The sequence below is a fragment of the Mustela putorius genome, unplaced genomic scaffold (assembly GCF_011764305.1).
Source record: "Mustela putorius furo isolate JIRA1106 unplaced genomic scaffold, ASM1176430v1.1 tig00000813_pilon_pilon_pilon, whole genome shotgun sequence".
Taxonomy (NCBI): domain Eukaryota; kingdom Metazoa; phylum Chordata; class Mammalia; order Carnivora; family Mustelidae; genus Mustela; species Mustela putorius.
Genome location: NW_025421485.1, coordinates 331,482 through 353,483, shown reverse-complemented (window position 1 = coordinate 353,483; position 22,002 = coordinate 331,482). Strand labels below are relative to the sequence as shown.

Sequence of the window (22,002 nt, the reverse complement as noted above, 5' to 3'; positions counted from 1 at the left end):
GTATTTTGTGGAAGCTGGTGAGTGATAAAGATTGGGTTTTATCTCCAAATACTTACAAAATAGGTTACTTTCCCGGCTATTAGGGAATTAATTTCCATTCCAAACAAAGGTACTGCTAATGGAGAAGGGGGATAGATGCCACCTCCTAAAAATTCATTTTAAAAATCCAAGTCCTAAGGTAGTGAATTCTCTCAGCAGACCCCACTCATGAAAAGGGAGCTAGAGTTATGTCAGGTAAAACATTCATGAGAACATTATTAGGAACATGACCGAGACCCACCGTGTTATGGTACGGAACCTAGCCTGGGAGGAGAGATTACTCCTTTATCCTCGTCTATCCTCCCACTGTTTCTAGAATATTCTCAGGTATAGTGTTACACACAATATCAATCACTTTAGAGCCTATCCTTTCCTGTTTCCGAAACTTTCCCCAGAGTGATATGGGTGTCTTAAACAGAAACCTTTAAAACTTAGTAAGTTAGGAAGCCTGTAACTGAGGACAACATTTTAGTGAACAGAAATCCAGGGAAATTTCTGAGAAAGAAGAAAGTCTGGGAAGAGAACGTGTGACAAAAATGCAACACGAAGGTATTAGAAAACAAAGAAAAAGGAAAAGCTCATTTCCTCATATCCTTTTTCCCTTCTGATGAATGCACTGAAAAATCACAAGCTAAAAAAGCCAATTTCCTAGGGAGAAATTTGAAAAGGAGGAAAAGAAAAATAGGCTGTAACCAAGATTCTGGGAGGTAAGCCTCCTTGAATGTAATTATAAAATAGTATGAAAAGAAGACACTTGGGGACCAGGAAAGGGAGACTTCTGATCTTGGCCATCACCAGGGTTCCATCTGAGCGAGTCCCCACTTGGTGAAGCTTTAGACAAAACAGAATTAAAGTGGCTGGAAGACGTGGGCCAGACAAACACAAAAACCTGTTCTTCTAGTGATTAACACAAAAGGAGAAAACTTTCAGTCAGTTTTTAAAAGCAGAAGCCCTTTCTTAAGTGCTTCAAAAAGAAGACCATCTCCAATAGAGTGGCCTGAACGTGGTATTGGCAAACTTTGCTCTCTATCCCAGGAGAGGTGACACCTTCTGCTATGACTTAGCTCCGACCGTGATGTGACCAAAGGAGCTGGATGAGTGGCATGGGGTGGTGTCACTTCTCTCAGGGTGGCAGAGTTGGGGCTGTGGGGAAGCCCCTCCATCCTAGGGTGACCCTCTCGCAGCACTGCAATGGTCTGTGAAACAGGACCCCTCAGTCCCAGCCTTCCTCTCTGGGAAAATGTTTCTTTTGGCAAATGTCCTGGTGTCTTATTAAAAGCGTTTTTCTTATAGCCCCACTTCACAGGGGTGGGGTGGGATTGGAGAAACCCAATCCATCTTTGCTTCTTCATCCCGACTTAGAAATGTGTTGCTCATTTTCTTCCATAATTTCTTAGTCTTCTTGGATGTTCTATTTTTTTTTTTCTTCCCCTCTCATGGAGGTGAAATCACTTCTTCATCCAGCTAATGAGTAAGCCCTTGGGGCTGGCAGCATGGCCCTTGCCTTCTGAGGACTCAAGTCACAAGTAGGGTCAACTTCTAAGGTGAAGAGTGCTGACTGGGAGAAGCTCTAATCTATTTGCTTTTTTCCCCCCCCACAAATAGAAAAAAGACTGTGTAACCCTAATTTGGCATAGGCTCATGTCCCTATGGAAGTTCGTGATTCATCCTACTCTGATTCCCCCGAGCCATGTGATCAGACAGCCAAGGCTAATTAATAAGAATCTGACCCATGAGGCTGCAGGACTCTGGCTTTATTTGTTTCATGTGATCTTAAATCTCCAGGGCCTGGCATATAGTATATGCTCAAGAAAGAGTTGCTGAATAAAATACCTGAATGAATGATTTATTTCTCACACTACATCTTATGATTTTTCTGCTTATGTTTGAATTGGAAGGTTTTTGGAGACACGGTCTATATTTTCTCCTCATTGCCTCCATATGTACTACCTATTGGAGACACTCAATAAATATGTCAGGACTCAATGAACATATGAGGACACTGACCAGGTGGTAGAGGAGGTGGGAGTTTGGAGGCAGTGAAAGAAACAAAGGTCCTATTACGTCTGGATCCTCTCCTCTGCCTCTTCTTCCAACTGGTCTCTATACTGGTAACCTCTTTTCACTGTTATTGTTTTTCTATATGTATATTCATCTACAACCAAATTGGCTATTCATCCTTTCATTAACACTTGTGTTTTTAAATCATCCATCATTCATCTACAACTTCAATATCTCTTCAGTAGGGTCAATACACTGTTAGGATATTTGTTGAGTGAAAAACTATGCCTATGTTGACTATCCCAACCCTAAGGCTGCTACCATTTGCTTTCTGGAATATCCCTTTGAGAGGATTTGGGGTCTTTACGTCTGGTTCTCTCTGTATTCAGATTCAGTAGGTAGCCATGTTTTAAAAATGTATTGTGTCTTCAGATGTCAAAGAGAAACATCTTAAAAAATGAGTGATTGAAAAGGTACGCTGATATCTAACCTATCAGCGACTTTCTAAAGCGCCTGCAGAGTGAACAGGAAATCAGATTTATGGGTTTTGTTTTCCTACTTTTAACACAAAGATTGACCCTTACTCAAAGGTGCGCACACATACACATGCCCACCAGTGATATTACTGATGGACACCAGTTTTTATTTTCAGTTGTAGCCAGTGAATCCCTCAGTGATGTTTCTTCTAAGAATCACATTCCAAAATTCTAATCATTGTCCATTATTCCATCTCCATCGAGAAGAACGGTTATACCAAGCCAGACTGTTCTTATCTAACAATGAAGCTGTTTAAAAAAAACAAAAAACAAAAAAAAAACAAAAAAAACCCAAAAACCCACCCTGTGATTTACACACGCAATTTCAGAAACCAATCCTCTGAGGAGCCCCGGAACAGGCCTATCCAGGCCATTCCCCAGGCAATGATTAAAACCTCTGTTCTGGACTTGCTATTGCACAAAGTATGAAAATGTATCATCAGCACTGTGGCCTTGAATACATTGTTAAGAACTTTCTGAATTCCAAGTGCCTAGAACTTTTAATAGAAAAATAACCCTCTTATCAATGAAGATAGTGAGGCGGTATTCATTTTGTTTACAGGGGGTCTATTTTCCCTCCTTTGGCTCAATTTGCTTGCAACTGTGGATATGAACTGTCAGGATTCTGGTGTCACCAGGTCAGTTGGAGGCTTTGCTGTGGAGGCCTGTGATGTTTACTGAAAGCAGAATGCCTTACATTCCTCGGGGAGGATGGAGAGGAAGGTGGCCCAGTGTTTTTGTTTGTCAGGAAGGAACATCTTTGGTGAACATACCCCGGGGCATGGCAGCAGGGCTCAAACCAGAGCAGGGCTGTCAAATCAAAGGGTTCTTATCTTTATAAATCAGTCAAGGACATCCTCTGTCTTCACAAGCATGGGGAAACATGCATACCTTCTCCTCACAACCGACTCAGAACTGTATTGGAAAATCTGGCAGAATCAAACAAATTAACAGAAGATAATTTGAGCAGAGGACACCATTTATGTGGAGATGTCTTTGGCTTTGAAGGAAGCTGTGGCCTTTCATCTGTAGGATATGCTTCTCTCCCTGTACCCAGCGGGGGTTTAGAAACCCTGAAGACAGTTGCAGCAAAGGGATTCGCCACAGCTGTAAATTAAGCCTCTTGCTCTTCTCCCCCACCACTTCCTTCCCCCTCCGCCCCTTCCCCCTTTAGGATAGATTAAGAAACATAACCAATTATCTATGATTAACATTTGGGGATATAAAGTGGTGATGATTTATAGCAGAATACCAGCTGCTTGAAGCAACCACATAAAATTGCAAAGGTCCATTGGAAAATGTTAAGTGTGACTGGGCTGACATATTTATTTGCACAGGAACATTAGTCATCCCTTTCCTATGGAAGAGTGAATGAGGGCCTGCAAAAAGCAGGGAGGGCTGAGGTTGCTGGAAGGCTCATTTTTTCAACCCCAGGCAGTGGGATCCCCGTGACATCACAGGAAGAGGAGGGAACTTCAAGGATGCAGAGTTTTGAGACTGGGTCCTACTGCCCCCCTGCCACTCAATGAATATGAGACTTCAAGGCCCCCTCCAGTCATCTCTCGGGCTCTCAGATTACTTTATGGCAGAGAGAGGGACACGCACAAGAACCCTGTCCCCTCCCTGTACAGTCTTGTAGGGACTATGGCCTGGAGGCTCCTAATGGGATGTTGATGTCGATCAAAAGCACTTAAAAAGAGAGTGCTGGAAATTTAACCAATCACCGGACTGAATATCTGTATTGGCATACATTAATTGCCTCGCAGGTCTGTTCTGTTGCTTTTTGCTTGTTTGTTTTTTTTTTGTAAAGTGACCAGAAAACAGCTTTTATTTCCCCCTCTCCTCTCCCAAGATTATCTAGCCGTCTCTGAAGAACCTTAGTGGAAGTGAGGGTACCAGGGAAGGGCGGAGTGAAAGAAAAGCTCAGTAGTATCACGATATTATACACCTAAAACTGACATAACATTGTATGCAAACTATACTGGGATTAAAATTAAAAACTTAGTTAAAAAAAAAAAAAAGTAGAAGAAGAAGGACGCTCAGCAGTGCAGGAGGTAGCCTGCTCTACCAAGATCATCCCAGGCAAAGGTTTCATCTGACACTCCTCCTCGTTTCAAGAGGTAGGAGACTGTCATCCTAATAGGTCACAATATCCAGAGCCTTTCTGTGAATATAATGGGTGGCTTGGAGGCTTTAGAATTTCCTTCCAAACTAGCCCCCACCCCTGCCCCCTGACCACTCTTACTGTTCTTGGTATTCCTATCATGCTCACAGGTGGATTTGTCTTATAAGAAGATCATTTCTCAGTTCCTATCTGCCAAGAAACATTTGCTCCCAGCCCTAGAAGCTGTACTTTCTCTCCTGGCTAGCTTGCCCCTCGCTCTCCCTTCTCTTGTAGGCTTCTGCATTGTTTGTCCTATTGTCTGTTCAATGTGCTTGTGACTCTCCCCAGTAGAGTTCTGTAATCCCTGAAGAAGAGGACATGGTTCTCCTAATGCCCCCCGTATTGATGTGCTCTATGTCATCTCCATGCCTCTCTGCCCCCATTCCTTTGTTCCTGCTTGATGCTACAATGCAGCGGAAGCCCTGCATATAATTACTGAATTAGCATCAGTACAAAAAAGCAAAATTCCTAAGCAGATACTTCATGTCCAGCTCTGTGCCATCCAAGGCCTCTCTGCAGGGAAGTTCTTCATGTGAAAGAGAAATGATACCAAAGACATCTAGTTGTGTAAGAAGGAATGGGCAACACCAGAGCCAGCCACTGTGTCCGTAAATAGAAAAGATCTATTTAAATTGCACACACACACACACACACACACACACACATTGAGAGTTTAAAGGAAAGGAAAAGGCCACCACACACTGCACTAGGGAGTTTCTAGCAGATATGAAAGCAAAACAGAAAAGAGCACAAGGGTGGAGGGATCTGTGACAAGAGTCCTGAATTCTTCATGAAATGAAGACTACAGTGGAAGATTGATTCTAATAAGTCAAAGATGTATCTTGCAACAAGCATGGAGGGGCAGAACTAAGAAGCCAACAGAAAAGATCAAAGAGAATACCAAAATTATTCTATTTAATCAAAAGGCATAAAGATATTAAGAGAGAAAAATACAACAAGTAGAAATCAGTATAAAAATAGGCTCAGATACAAACATTAATTGAATATAAATGGGCTAATGACTCCAATTAAAAGGTAGATATTATCAGCTTGGATGGAAGAGTTGGGGCCAACTACATACAGTTTATAAGAATTACGCTGTAAAGATAAAGACACAGGATGCGGAAACATATGTCATACAAACAGCAAGCATAAAAATCTGGTATGGTCAAACCATAAAATTCTTAATGATACACTTAACAAAATATTATGCAAGACCTCTAAAAATTATACAACATTGCTAAGTGAAATCAAAAAATATCTAAACAAATGGAAAGATATAGTATACCCATAAGTAAGAAGAATCAATATTGTTAGATGTCAATTCTCCTCAAACTGATCATCAGATTTTATATCATTATAATCAATATTCCAGCAAGGTGATTTTGTAGCAATTGAAGGCTGATTATAAAACTTACTTAGACAAGTAAAGAAACTGGAGTAGTCGAGACAATCTTGAAAAAGAACAACAGATTTGAAGGACTTACTCTTCTTGACTTTAAGATTTGTTATTTGTTACAGTTTGGTAATCCTTGGTCAAAAGACTCAAGAAATCCATGGGGGAGAATGGAAGGCCCAAACAGATCACAGGGAGCTGATTTCTGATAATGGCACTCAAGCAATCTACCTGTGCTAGAACAAGTTGATAATGCATGAAAAAATAAACCCAACACCTTGCTCATAAAATAAAAATTAGTTCAGTATTGGTCACTGGCCTGATGTAATGATTAAATTTCTAGAAATTCCAGAAGGAAACATCAGAATGTCTTTAGGACCTTGGAATGGGCCATGATTTCTTATAGAGGAGATAGCATGCACTTAGCACAGAAGAAAAGCAGTCATAAATCACACTTCATCAAAATTTAAAAGTTCTGTTCATGCAAAAATAAGAAAAAAAGAGGCAAAGCTCTGAGTGAGTAAAAACATTTGCAAGCTATTATCTCACAAATGACAGGTATCCAGAACACACTAGCTCCTACAACTTAGTAATACAATGAAAAACAACCAAACTCAAAATGGATAAAAGATAAATATATTCTAAAAATGCCAAGTGAATATTCAATAAGCACATGCAACAGTGTCCAACAGTCTGAGTTATGATGGAAATGCAAATTAAGCCACAAGGAAAAATCATCCCACAGTCACTAGAACAGCTGAAAGGGAAAAGATCGACAATGCTAAGTTTTGGAGAAGACATGTTACACCTGAGCACTCTAGACTTCTGGTAAAAATGGAAAATAGTACATCCCATTTGGGAAACAATTTGACAGTTTCTTGAACAGCTGAATATAACTACTCAACAAGTCTATCTTCCATATGTACACGAGAGAAAAGATGCATGCAGATATTCTACAAGAATGTTCACAGCATGTTACTCCTAGTAGCAAAAAACTGGAAGTTGCCCAAGGTGATCATCAACAGGAGAAGGGATGCAAAACTGTCTCACAATAAGAGTATTTAGCAGAAAAGGGAGAAAACTCTGATACATGTAATAACATGGTTAGATCCAAAAAACATTTTGTTAAATCAGAAAAAGGTACCAAAAAAGCATACACTGTATAACTCCATTTATATGAAGTTCAAGACTTTAAAGATTAGCGAAATCTATCTTAGAGATACAAATCAGATCTGATCAGTAGTAGTTTCTGGGTGTTGGTTAAGGGCAGGGGACTGACAGAGAAGAGGCATGCTGGAACTCTTTGGAGTGAAATATTCTGTCTTGTCAGAGAATATGGCATTGGTCAAAATTGACTGTATTTCAGCCTGTCTAATTCAGCACATGTAAATTATGCCTCAATAAAAATAAATTTTAAAAAATGGAAAAGTCAAGAAAAGAAGAAAAATTATCTATTTTGAGTAGATGGAATGGCTTCTTCCCTTCCAGCAGCAAGAAACCGGATTTTCTAAAAGAAGCATTTTTTTTTTCAGTAGCAGCTTTATTGTGATACAGTTCACATGCCACACAATTCACCGATCCCAAGTGTTCAATGATATGTAGTATATTGCCATTGTACAATCATCACCATCACCAATTTTAAAACATTCTTTTATTCCTCAAAAAATTTGTACCCGTTAGCTATTGCTCCCCATTTCTTCCTAGCACCCCTAGACCCAGACCATCACTAATGAACTTTTTATCTCTGTAGATCTGCCTAATCTAGACATTCCCCATAAATAGGATTATACAATATGTACTCTTTTGTGATTGGCTTTTTGTTTTCACTTAGCAGAATGATTTCAAGGTATCCCTCCATCAGTATTTTACTTTCTATCACTCCGTAATGTTCAAGTGAATGGCTGTTCCATTATGTGTCCATTCATGACTTGATGGGCATTTGGGTGGTTTCCATTTTGGCTATTATGAATAATGCTACTGTGAAAATTGATGTCCGAGTTTATGTGTGGACCTATCTCTTCATTTCTCTTGGGAAGTACCTAGGAGCGGAATCATTGGGTCATAGGGTGACTTTATGTTTCACATTTGAGGAACTGCCAAACTATTTCCAAAGCATCTGCACCATTTTACATTCCCAAAGACAGTGTAAGGGAGTTCCAATGTCTTTGCATCCTCACCAACACGTTTTATTATAATTTTTTTGTGTGCAAAGTGCTCTCTTGTGGTGGTTTTGCTTTGCATTTCCCTCTTGACTAATGACAATGAATGTTTATTTCCTGTGCTAAGAGGATTTTTGTTCATCTTTGGAGATGTATCTACTCAGATCCCAAAGGAATATTTTGATAGATGCAGTTGTTTGGTGAGACAGAATGTCCTCGAAGTAAGGTAACCTTGCATAGATTGTCACCTACTGGGACTTGTGCCTGTCTCGGACACCTTCTACTCCAGAGTGGATACTGCGTGAGAGGCTGAGGAAGCATGTCACTCCATAGAGTTCAAGTTCTAAGTTATGGGTACCTCTATATCACCTGCCTGGCAGGGAAAAATAGGGAACCAAAACCTTAAAGAAGTCTTCTGTGACCAATTCCGGAGACCTCATCCCTGGATCTGGGAACTCAAAAGGTTGCCTGGTCAGCTCCGCTGTCCCAGACCCTAGGGTGTGATAATGCTTGACTTGAATGCCTTAGTTAAATATGGTTCCCAAACTTCCTGACCATCAGAGCCACCTGGGAAATGTGGGAAAAAGCAGATTCCTGGAACTAGGCCACTGAATCAAAATTTTGGGAGAGGCTCAGGCAACTATGGAAAATCTATATCCAGCAGATGTTTCTAATGATCATTTCAGTCTGAGAATCCCTGGAATTGTTTTGCTGGATGGCTAATGCCCGCTGCTTACTTTGGGAGTCATAATGAGTAGATTCAATTGAACAATCGTCAACAGACCTTCAGGCATATATCTTCCTGTACATGGTCCCCAAAGCCATAGCTCAGGCAAGATTAGGTTGCATTTTATTCCCCTCTCTGTCTCCCAGCCTTCAAAAAGGAAATGAAAATATGTCAAGGAGGCAGAGACAGAAAAAGAAAAAAAAAGTAGTGGGATAAAAAAAAAAAAATCCAACAACAATAAAAGAGATGTTAAATAGTTGTGTAGAAATGCGAGCACAGAGTGTGGAACTCACTGCAAAGGTCAGACAAGAATTTAAATTAAATCTACACAACTGAAAAACCTTAGGACAGATGTGTCTAATTTTGTCTTATATTTTGACCCAGCTTAATTATATCTATTTGACCCAGTTCAATTATATTCCATCACTGACTTCAAAAAGAAGACTCAACACTCAGAGTAGAGGTGCCAAATTCATTTAAGCTGTTGCTACATGCTGTTTGGCCTTCCTTCCTCCCTCCGGTGCTTTCTCCTTAACTCTTTGCAGTCCAGCCTCTACAGGCAAAGGAATATGTCTTGAATCTGTTCTGCCAGTGGCTACAGTAGCTGGGTAGCTCACAGCCCATGCTGCCATTCCCTTTCCAAGCCTTATCCATCTGGAGTATTTTGCATCACGTGAATCCATTAACAGTTCTTCCTTCTTTACTATCTGTGCTCTTCTGGCTGCCTCAATCTAGCTCTTCTATTCCATTCCTTCACATGGCCAGCATCTGTTACTAAAGCTTATTGGGTGATCTGTTCTCCATGTTGCAAACCTGAGTGGGGCCCGGACTCTGCCATCATGAGTCCTGGTTTAGTAAGATGTTCTCTTTCCTCTATAATCTAGTCTCTTTTCCTGATCCTCTGACTCATCAGCCTCCTGATAAGCATGAGCATACCTAAAGTTCCCACCTGCCAATCCCTTATCTGCTCTCGAGTTTTCCCTCAGGGAGTTCAGCTATTCTTTTTGAAGGTGAACGCCAATTATGGACCACTTAGCCCTGAGCTTCTGCAACTGCTGTGGTCTAACCCGAGCCAGCCCTCCATTTCTGCCCATACTTCCTTTTCGTAAGCATGAGCTGCTCTGTCTAAACTGGGCCTCTTGCCTTTCTTCAAATACGCCTTCTTATTCCTACCCCTACCTACTTCCACTGTTGGAAAACTTCTGTCCCTATATGCTTGTAGAAAAATCACCCATTCTTTAATGCCCACTCCAAAGACCACCTTTTGCTAGAAGACTTCTCCAATTCCTTCTGTTGTCTTCCGTTAGCCGAAACTAAATGCATACTCTTTCTTCCTCTTTACTCCCCAGACTACAGAGTGGTATTAAGCCCCTTATTTTTATCTTGTTTTGAAAAATGTGCCTATATTATCCTGCACACCAGCCTGAGATTCCAGTGACGGTCCTTATTTAGCTCTGTCTCCCTGATGTTACCTGGCTTACGTGGATGTTCGTAACCATATTGCACATAACACTGTTGTGCTGAGCGGATATCTACAGCCTACAGAGAAATCATGGCCACAGTCACCTTTGTTATCCTCTGGTCCATTGCCATTCTTTTTTGAAAACCACCTTTAGGAAAGAGAATTTTCAGGATCAAGAAAAACTTATTTTTTCCATGAGATGTTTTAGTTCATAGATGATGGAGAAGCTCTCTACTCAGGAACAGGATGATGGCTGTTGTACTTCTAAGAGGCTGCTTTTGATGGGCTCTTGAGGAGGAGAGCCAGAGACCTGTGCTCCATCTCAGGTCCTTACTCATTCCCTACATGACATTAGCCCAGCTATTTATCTTTTCTTAGTCTCAGGGAAATCATGTTAATTTTCTCCTCAGGATTGACAGGGAAATAAAGAGTTCCCATACATTTTTTAGCAAATTTCTAGGTTTTTTTGTTTGTTTGTTTGTTTGTTTTCCTTACATACTACTGCTCTAGTCCTAATGAGCCCCAAGGCATGAGAATCCAGTCCACAAGGAACCTTGTTGAAGATACTATGGCAGATCAACAAGTAGAGTTTTTGGTACCATAAAGAACATCATCAAAATTCAAGATATTTAAAAGTCCTTTTTAGCCACAATGACCTTTTTAAAAACAAGCAGACAAAAAAATTAAGAAACTATCCAAAGTACAAGACCGAGGAGACCAGAGTGCTTGGTCTTAGGAGAGAGAAACAGCAACAGATCCTCTGCAACAGCAGTGGGCCAGGGACCCCCAGGGGGGATAACCCCAGAAGGCTGGTCCTCTAGAGAGCACCCTTTGAAAACCACTGCTTTAAATTCCTATAGACTGTGATTTTCTCACTTGGAAGACTTTTCAAATTAGACTTGACAAAGAACTCAGTATTACTCTTTGTAAAATCAAGAAAACTACAAATGCAAGAACAGCTAAAGAGACAAATGGGAGCCACTGAACGTAGTAGGCATTTGTGAACAGGATGTACAGATGCATGTGGCATTTAGAGCTTCAGGAAAAGTGCAGGCATTTAATTCCTCTAGGGGTTTATATGCCCCTCCCCCCACATTTTGGGTGAATGGAGTATTTTACGTTCAACATTGTTTTGGACCTTGTACATCCTGGACGCAACAGTGTAACATGCACGTGACAAGTGGAAGGAATCAACTAAACATGCAGACAGTAAGATTAGGGGGATGAGATAATAGGCCATTTATCTCGTAAAATTCTTTAAAGTTATTAATAAATCTTCATTAAGAGCAACAAGAGCAACAATCTTCAACAAGAGCAACAGCAATGAAGATATGTGTTTGCTAAAGTTACACCAGGAAAAAGCAAACAAACAAACAAAACATTCCTTTCAACGTGTCGTATCAATCTGGTATTGATCCCAACTATGGCATTTACCAAACCCAGCCAACCCAACCCAACCCATCCGACCCAACCCAACCAAATCCAACCAAATGGCAGCAGCAGAAAATGAGCTAACTTAGAAGTGAAATATCCTTCATTGAATATAATCTAAAATCTGAAATATATGTTTAGGACACGTGAGCTTCGGGGTCACTTTTCCTTTTCATGCAGCTCTCTTACACTTACCGAAGATTCTGAAAAGACATCTCTAGGGCGCAGTCACCTTTTGCTTAACTGTATCTTTGAAGGGTCTTCTAGCATTCTAGAAAATCTCTGTTTGCAAGTTTAATCTTGCAAGTGTATGGAAATGCTAGCTTATTTTTTAGTATACATAAATATTTGAAAAACTAAAGCTTAATACAGGTTAAAGTTAGCAACAAATGGTGAATACTGACAAAAAGGACATTTAATGTGCTTGATATTGTGGAACTGCAATTTAGAAAAAGGGGAACATAATAGTGAAGGTGGAAACACAAGCTTAGTTGATAAAACATGAATGTGTCACTCATCTGGAAATATATTCAATCAAAAAAATAAACATGATAAGGAAAAAAAAAACCAATGTTTCTTCAGTCATAATTCACAGCCATTTCACATTAGCAAAAAATAAAATTTTTGATAAAAGAAACATAACCTTCAGACAAAAGGAGTATATCTCAAAAGTTTTATATAGTTTTATATAATCAAATAACATAAACAACAGACAGCAATGACTCAGAAATAAATAATCTATATGCCTATTTTCTAGTTTTGATAATTTTTTCACATCTAATGATATTTGTTTTATATTCATCTCTGTAAGTTACTACATGTGCTATTTTTCTTTAGAATATGATGTAGTGTTTCATAAGATTTATTAGGAAAAATGCATAATGATGATAGATGCTAGCTGATGAAAGTAACTTGTTCTATAATCAAAGAAAACCATGGATACATTAAAAAGATTTTCTATGAGATTTTTAAAAAATAATAATGGGAAGAGAAAGAAATGAAATAATCTTTGAAGACCCAGAAAGAAATGCATAGTGACATTTGGATTTAAGTATCACATAAAATCTTTATGTTATAACTTCTCTATCAACAAGCTATAAAGAAAGCAAACAAGTTCTCCTCATTATCTTTTAATTTTTGGAACTTACTTTCAAAATCCAGGAAAAAGTGTGGATAATTTTCAATTTCCCTGGTAAGGACTTTGAGCAGGTTTCCCATCCCAGCAAACCTAGGAGAAGCAACACAAAACCAATATCATTAGCAGGATGAAAAATAGAGTTATTTTTCTTCTTCTCCTTCTCGTCCTTCTTCTAAGAAAAAAATAACACAACAGACTTTTTAAAGGGTTGGACCTATTTTATTATCTTGCATAAACCACACTGGACCCCCAACAGTTGCATCTGAAGACCAGAGACAAAGCATCTCCGTACCAGGCTATGACTAATAACTTAGCAACTTCTTCCTGAATCAGGGACAGATAAACATCTCTGAGGTTCTGGCTCTCTAAAAATTAGGGTTATCTGGCCTAAGCCATATAAAGTATGACAGTGAGAACAATGTCCCAAGCTTTCTCTAGAAAAAAACACTTGTGTTTTACATATCATTCCCTGTAATGACAGTTAACCAAAGAACATGCTATTCCTTTTTTTTTTAAATATTTTATTTATTTATTTGACAGAGAGAGATCACAAGCAGGCAGGGAGGCAGGCAGAGAGAGAGAGGAGGAAGCAGGCTCCTTACTGAGCAGAGAGCCCGATGCGGGGCTCGATCCCAGGACCCTGAGATCATGACCTGAGCCAAAGGCAGAGGCTTAACCCACTTTGCCACCCAGGCGCCCCAAGAACATGCTAAACATGCTATTCTTTTTTTTTTTTTTTTTTTAAGATTTTATTTATTTGACAGAGAGAGATTACAAGTAGGCAGAGAGAGAGAGGAGGAAGCAGGCTCCCTGCTGAGCAGAGAGCCCGATGCGGGACTCGATCCCAGGACCCTGAGCCGAAGGCAGTGGCTTAACCCACTGAGCCACCCAGGCACCCAAAAACATGCTATTCTAAAAACCAGGTATTTTAGTTGTAGGAGGCAAAGCTTAGGTATATTCTACACTGTTTACTTCTCCCCTTCATCAGTTCCCTGAATCTTTACAATTAATACTTCAGCGTTGCTTTGTTTCCTTTTCACCGATGTGGGAACATACCATGTTAAAGGACAAGCACAAAGAAGGCACTATTAAAATATCTGTCCAGGAAAGAAAGTTTCTTAAAATTTCTGAGGAAAAGAGTTGAGAAAACACAGATTGAGAGCCCTAGGGACCCCTTATGGTCTGTACAGGAAGCCAGACTTCCCAGAAGTTCAACTTTCTGGCAAGTCAGAAACTCTCATTTTTTGGGACGCCTGGGTGGCTCAGTTGGTTGGGTGTCTGCCTCTGGGATCAGGCCATGATCCCAGAGTACGCGGATCAAGTCTACATTGGGTCTCTTGCTGGAGGGGAGTCTGATTCTCCACCCTTCCTATTCTTATCCCTGCTCAGCTTTCCTCTCTCTCCCTGAAAAATAAATAAAATCTTAAAAAAAAAAAAAAAAGAAACTCATAATTTGACATTTCAGTGGTAACAAGATTGGCTACTTCATGAAGTGCAAACATGAAAAAGTGTTGCTATTAATCCAAAAACTTATTTTCAATAAAATCACAGTGTAATTGCATAAGTGGATCAAACCAACAGAGAAATACAGATTTGATATATATTGGCAATTCCAACTTAAAAAAAAAAAAGAATAGGGAAAACATAGTTATATTTAGGTTATTGGGAAAATTTCTACTGCTCTCAACTTCAGACATTAAATTATCTTCTTCAGGAGGCCACTGGTCCATTCATTCATTCGGCACACATTCGTGGAGCCGCCATCTGATGCTGGGTGCTGTGCTCTTTGGAAGGCATTTCTCTAACTCCTGACACAGACCCCCTCAGTTTGTAAAGAATCAACTTGAAAAATCACTGGACCAGTAAAAGAAAACCGCAGGGCTGCAGTTTTCTGTGCACGGGGCTTCAGACAGTGTTTATGCTGATACAGGAATTCCTAAAAATACAGCACTGTAAGATAGATGGGAGGAGCAGAGAGTGCTTTGTGTGAGACAGTATGTAGCCAGAAGTTCCCTTGGATGCAGAAGGCGCTATTCGAGTCCTCATCACCCTCCGCTGAGAAAACACTTGCACACATCATCCACAGAATAGGCCACTAATAAGCTAAAAAGGAGCTTGGGAAGCCCGATTTCCATCCTAGTTCTGTGTCCTGCTACCTCTGTGAGCCAGGACAAGCCTCTTAATCTCTCTAAATCTCAGTCTTCTCATCTGTAAAATGAATTTTTGAAATGCATCTATTTCATCAAGTCCTGAGACTTAATGAGATCCAATTAGGAGATGCTCTGCACATCGTTTACAGGAAGTACTCAAGAAGGGTGAAGTACTACTAGTACGGATAATGATGACGACAATTGCCAGCATCATCGTTATCATGATTATAACAGCCTCTGGACACTTAGGGTTATCCTGTGGAAGATGGGTTAATAGGTTGTATGCAGCTCTAGGGAAGAGAACCAGGGTCACTGAAGAAATAACCGAAGAAGACCTTCATTTAGTGTCATGAAAAAAAAATTCCAGTTGTCTGAATAGTGAGGGATTTGCCTTGTAAAATAGTGAGCTTCTTGTAACTCGTGGTGTTTAAGTACTCTAGCAGCCTGTAAAAATATAGACATGAATGATGTGTTGGGCAGATGGCTGGCCAAGATATGTCTTAGACCTCTGCCATCTTAAGGCATCTGGGTATGCGCACTCACGTGTGTGCACACACATACACACACGCCTTTGTGCACTGGGAAGCAGACACCATGCTTCCCTCTTCTGAAAGAATCTTCCCTATTCTTTCTGTCATTTTCCGTGCCTTTAAGCACATTTATATTTAAGTTATTTTTCGAGCACAGCTCTGTATGAGGTAGATTTTGCCAAAGGAAAGCTCAGAACTGGTGTAGTCCATTCCTGCCACGGGGCAACATTCACAAACCCTCCTGAGTCTCTTGGAAAGAATCTGTATCCAGCTGAATGAACAATTCCAATTCAGACCCAGAGACATTCCTGGTAGGAAGATGATTCTACTGTTTAGTAGCGGTCCCAACTTTCACATAAAATGCCTTAATGGAAGTTAAATATTCTTGATTTTTCCTGGTTTAGCGCTATTAATGTGTCACAAGAGACCTGACTGGATTTAGTTCCCTCCTAAAATTCTGTCTTGTGTGTGATTTTACTGTCAGACTTCCTGGGCGGGAAATATGTCAAGCCTTTAAAATTGGTAACAGACTGAAAGGAACACACTCAGATATCAGCCGGCTACAGAATTCTGTCTGTTCAAAAGGTCATTTCAGCTAGCTGGCTGATATGGTCAAACATTTTGCAACATGATTCTAACATCAACTGTGGTCAATTAAGGAACTCCCATTATTCTAGATGCTTCATACTCCCAAAAGGAACTGTCTAAAACGATGACTGTGGGATATTATGTAGCCTTAGGGGTCAAGTCCAGTCCCATGGAACCTGCATTTCCAGACACACTCTTTGAATAAGTACAGAAAGGTTTGATGCTTCTTGTTCTTCTTTAAGGTCAGCAAGAACTCATGGAAAAGTATTCTGGTTTCAGGTCTGCAAAGTGAGTTAACATTACACAGACGGTCAGTGAGGTGACCCCGGATCCACTTGGAAGGGACCCTCAACCATGGGGTTTGACCACCGCTCCAGCCATATCCTGTTGGCAGTGACTCTGCAGTCTTTGAAAATAGCTCTTCAGTGCATAGAAAACACATCTTTATGCAGCACATTCCTAGTGAGATACTTTCATTCATTCATACGAAGATTCTTAAAAAATATTTTATCTTGTTCAATACAAGAACATAAGATATGTTATTATATGCTATTAGAGAATGCAGATCCATAGCAAGAGTGGGGAGAAGAGAAAAGTAAAAACAGAGTTGGAAGAAGAAGGTAGAGAGGCAAGGAGCACGTGAATTATAAGACATCTGGGCCGTACGGTCTTCATGTTCACTGGAGATGAGTGTTCCATTTGGACCTGTGCTTCTGCTTGCCAAAGCGAAGGAGAAAAAATGGTCTTTTTCAAGATATGGTGTCCAGAAAGTAAAAACAAATGGGTTATGCTTAAGAAGTAGAGTTTTACCTTTTTTTATTAAAAAGAAAAAAAGGAAAAATTGATCATAGCTAAGAAGTAGCTGAGACAAAGAGAAATCTCCTGTGCCTAAGAGTACATGGAGAAGTCGTTCGTATCTGAGGAGGAGCCAAGGCTCTGAGCTCCCGGGGGCACAGAAGCGGTTTCACAGCTGAATGGGGGGGGGGGGGCAGAGCTGCTTGGCAGGCAGTTTGGGGCTGTGCTTGAGAAATCAGAAACTCTGGTTTCCATGTTGCATTTGGGTCTGTCCCAAGGAGCACCGGTTACTTGCCATTCTCCCCTGTGGTGCCGGAGCTTCTATCAGAATGAATACAGCAAGCCAGCAAGTGCTCTGCTTCTCCTAGGAGGACTTTAACCTGAGTCCCTTAAAATGGGGATGATGATTCTGATGATGATTCTTGGCAGTTTCTATAAGTAAATTTCCAGGAATAGGAAAGGCCTCCCCAGTAATGCACGAGGGGGAGGAGAACCGATGTGAAGGAGGGAAGTATAGCCAAAAATGTAGAAGCTGAAGTACTAAAAGACTTGACTAGAAATAGAAGTCAGAGAGGAGGACGGCGAGTGGGAGTCCAGGCGCGAACGAGATCAAGTCGTATGTAGAGAGCACGCTTCTTACTCAAAAGTGTGCTGTCTGTATTGTGAGCTATAGGTTTACTTCACACACACACACACACACACACACACACACACACACCTCTCCTTTGGCATCTTCAGAGATTGTTTTAAAGTGAGGCTTTCCTGGGACTTGCTCTAGCTAGAGTGTGCATGTCAGGGTTGTGAGATCTGAATGTATTTCTGCGGGAAGAGTCTGGTAGGGGTGCAGCAAGGGAAGAGGGACGAGGTCTTGGCTATCAGATGAAGAGAAAGGAAAGGTGTATCAGTTGGATAAGAACTTAGGAAAGGGTGAGCCTTGCAAAGACACTCTCTGACTCTTTGACTTGGGAGGTCTCTTGCTTTTGGAGAATAGCGTTGGAACGTAATTCTCTTGCCATCAGTTAGCACTCTGGATGGCCCTTTGCTCTTAGAGGCACCAATCTTCTTCCATGGCTGGATTTTCCAGGACTACCCCTTCTTTACCGAAGCAAAGTTCTGCTGGGTTCTCGGCATGTTGACTTTAGCTATTGGCTGGACCTGTTTTCCCACACCATTATAAGCTAGGATCCACCAAAAAAGATTAAGACATGGTCTTGAGAATTTAAAGCACAGAGTAGGTCAACATCACAATATGGCCCACTGGTATTCTCAAAAGATGAACACCGTAAGTAGCAGATGAAGGAGATTCACCCAGAAAATCTTGAAAGAGCTGCACAAATGGAAAGCACCATCTGATTCTCCCATTATTCTAGAGCGAATCATTTCAGTTGTGAGTCTTGGGTTCCTCATCTTACAAAATAGTCAAATAATAACATCTCACAAGGGCTAAATGAAACAGGTGTGAAATGGTTGTGCATACTGTAGAATGCCATGCAAATATTGCTACAATGATTCAGCATTACAACTCAGTTTAAGATATTCAGGGAATCAAAGAAGTATAATATTCCCTGACTCACAATATAAGTTCCCTTTCTCTAGATCTTTCATGCTTGGTCTCTTAAGGTCCATGTTTCTTTATGCAAATCACTTTCATTATCGTCAGGTTAATAAGTATCTAAAAGCATTCATAGTTGACATGGCAAGATATTTTTCTATGGACCAAACAATGTATTTTAGATATATTTTTCTTATTTTATCTTCAAAATATACTTAGGAGAAAGATATATTTTCTAAGGTTTAGAAAACTGAGGATTATGAAAATTAAATATAGAAGCTGATTGAAAAAATATAAATCCTTATTTAAAAAAAAACCAAATTTTCAGAAGAACAGTATTTATGCAAGTTTGTAATAAGCAGAGGCTGAGGTCTTCAGATAACGTTGTGTACATTATCAGCCATTTCCAGCACAAGAATTCCAAGCATATACAAATGCTTTTGAAAACAGGAACAACTCAGTCACTCTTTTAGTAAACGTTAGAATCATCATTGAAAACTTCAAATTTTAACCAAATGATTATGTGCCATTTCATAAACATAGCATAAAGTCCAAGGAAAACACAAATATTTAATGAAAAAAACCCCACCAAAGTGACTCATGAAACATCTCCACTGAAAAGGAATGAAGTGCCAAAGGACTAACGTACAGATTTGCAGCAATCTAAAGAAGAGGAAGTTATGATTATTGCTCACTCGGTCCCAGGAGACTTGGTTCCTTCCAGTGCTGGCCTTCGTCAGCACTGATTCTCTTGATGACAGTGACCTATCTAAATAAAAGGCAAAAACAAAAGCAAGCTCCTATCCCAAGACAAGGGAATCTGATAGTAGTTTGGTGGAAAGTTTCTCTCCGGTCCTCCACCTTTGCTTGTGAAATAAAACAAACAAACAAACAAACAAACAACCTGTGATAATTACTGGAAGGAACCAGTCAATTACTAGTTGAACACCCCTACTACCCAAGGCACAGGCGTGGGGTATGCGGGGGCAGAAGTCATGGCCTCAGCACTCAGGGAGGCATATTCTATTTAGGGAGATGGCAACAGGCTTAAGAATGTGATCTACCCCGGAAACATATAACACATTTCTGATAAATGATAAGTGCTCAGAAGTGTTAAATGAATGTGAAAGTCACAGAATATACTTGGCACATACTGAGAACCAATCAGGGGGATTAGAGCCTATTATTATGATACCATATACAAGAGGAACCAGAACATCACTTTTTAATGAGTGCCTACTGTGTGCCTGACGCTACACTTGAGCTTCCACACATTTCAGTCCACTCAAAACTCACGGCAGCCCTTGAACTTGCTGTAACTATCTTCATGTTTATTGGAGGAAAAAGAGGTTCATGCGGTTAGAGCATCTTTCTGAGCACTGGAGGGAAGTACAAGATAGAGTCACATTTGACGCTGAGAGACTGTGAGCATAAGTCTATACTCTTTTTCCCACAGGAGGAGACCTGGAGCTCCAGACCCTGGGTGGTCTGGGGACTTTGGGAGTCCATGAGCGGGGAAACTGCACGCAAGCGAGCCTGTTATCACACGCATGCGGTCTCTTTTCTTGGAAGAGGAGCCACCCTTTCTGTTCCATTCCAAAGTGGCCTCTCCTCTTGAGCACTGCTCAATGCCGTAGATAGAGAGGGAGGTGAAAACCACGGCGGGTGGAGTCTTCCAGAAAAGCTGACTTGATAAAAAATGAGCTGCCCCGAGAGCGTGAAGCACCCTACGCATCTGGACCGGCCAAGGGCAGCCCTCCCAGCTGGGTTTGCCGGGGAGAGGAGGGATTTAGCGACGAGAGGAGAGCAAAGGGCACAAACTGGGTAGCTCGTCACGTCTTCCAAGTACAGAGGGATTATCCCTCCAGGTTCTTTTACTGCTATATAATTGTGAAATGGGTCCTTTTGCATTTTTTTTCTCCAAGTAGTCTAGAAGGAGGGCGTTTCTCTAGTCACTGTAGGAGTGTTAATAGTGCCTGTAGAGACGGCCCCGCACGCCCCTGCCAAGGGAGGCCCTCATCTCCCAGGGGTGACAATTTGGGATGTGCACATGGTATTTTCTATGACTACTTTCTTGGCTCCGGGCATAAGACCACTTCCACCGAGTTAGCTCTAAACCTGCTCAGTAGAACACAGAGACTCTTAAAAACCAGTTTTCTGCTAACATTCCCAGTTTCAAAAGAGAGGAGAAAATGAAAGGACATACACACACAAATATAAATATCTATATACATATAGAGATATGTATATTTATATGTATATAAAATTTGGAACTCTGCACTGTTTGGAAGGAGCAATTGAGTAATAGCATTAGCTATATTTCCATTGTAAAAGCGAATAAAACAAATCCGAACTTTGTCTTAAAAAACTTGGTCATAGTTTGTGAGGAAATTAATCTGTTTACTCTAAGTGAGAATAACAAGGACCCAGGCCCAGGGTGCGGGCATTACTGGGAAGGTTGACCTTTTCCTGCATCCACCAGAATTTCAACGCCAATGTCCTTGATTAGAGAATAAGCGCTCAGAAGATTTCCTTAGGAGCTATGGCTATTTGAAAGGAGAATTTCAAAGTCAAGACCACCTTTATCAATAAAGAACAGAACGTGAAGAAAAGAATAGATAAAACAGCAACCCCACAGGGTTTTACCTTCTAATATATTTTCCTTAAGGTTTAAGACAATGAATCCCCAATGCCTCTATCAGAAGGGATAGCTTTTGTTAACATATGGAATGAGACGATGTCTTCCAGAATCGATAATACTTGGCATCCCTGCTCCTGGTGCAAAGATTTTAAGAAATCAAAGACTTTGGTTCCTTATCTATAACTCGGTATTTTGCAGGATAAGAAGCCTGGTTTATCCTAACATTCTTCTGCAAGATAGCATATAAGCCACCGACCAGTCACAAATATAGCAATGACATATATTTACATAATATCACATCTTTGTCAAAGAGGTGTCTGGCCACAATCACCCTCAACAACCAGCACGTGTCAAATGTAGAAAAGGTATTATTGAACCCATTTTACGGACCAGAAGTCATGGGTCAGGTATAGTAAGTGTCCTTCCCTAAGTCCCCGGATAGATTCTGGACTTTCTGATCACCCAAATGTCATCACAGCACGTTCTATAATAGAACTGGGATCATCTTTTTCTAGCTCCTATTTTTACAAAAAAGCACTTGCTCAAGGACCCAAAATACATTAGGGCCAAAGAAGGGACCAGAACGGAGATATCCTGCCTCTCCATCTGCCAACACAGAAAGTAAATGGGACACCTAATCGGTTCTTTAAGATGTAAGAAGTACAGTGCGACATACTGTTGTCGATGGAGGGT

At 40.6% G+C, this 22,002-nt stretch overlaps 1 protein-coding gene across 3 annotated transcripts in view; it reads right to left on the bottom strand.

Moving 5' to 3' along the window:
* The window catches only part of CYRIA (CYFIP related Rac1 interactor A), a 105,025-nt gene that overhangs the window by 16,089 nt on the left and 66,934 nt on the right, over positions 1-22,002 (bottom strand). For all 3 annotated transcript variants that reach the window (XM_045084857.1, XM_045084856.1, XM_045084858.1), the window contains one exon: positions 13,064-13,143. In XM_045084857.1, the coding sequence (XP_044940792.1) occupies positions 13,064-13,133 (70 nt within the window). In that variant the 5' untranslated portion in view covers positions 13,134-13,143. Of the gene's footprint in view, positions 1-13,063; positions 13,144-22,002 lie in introns of those variants that run through there.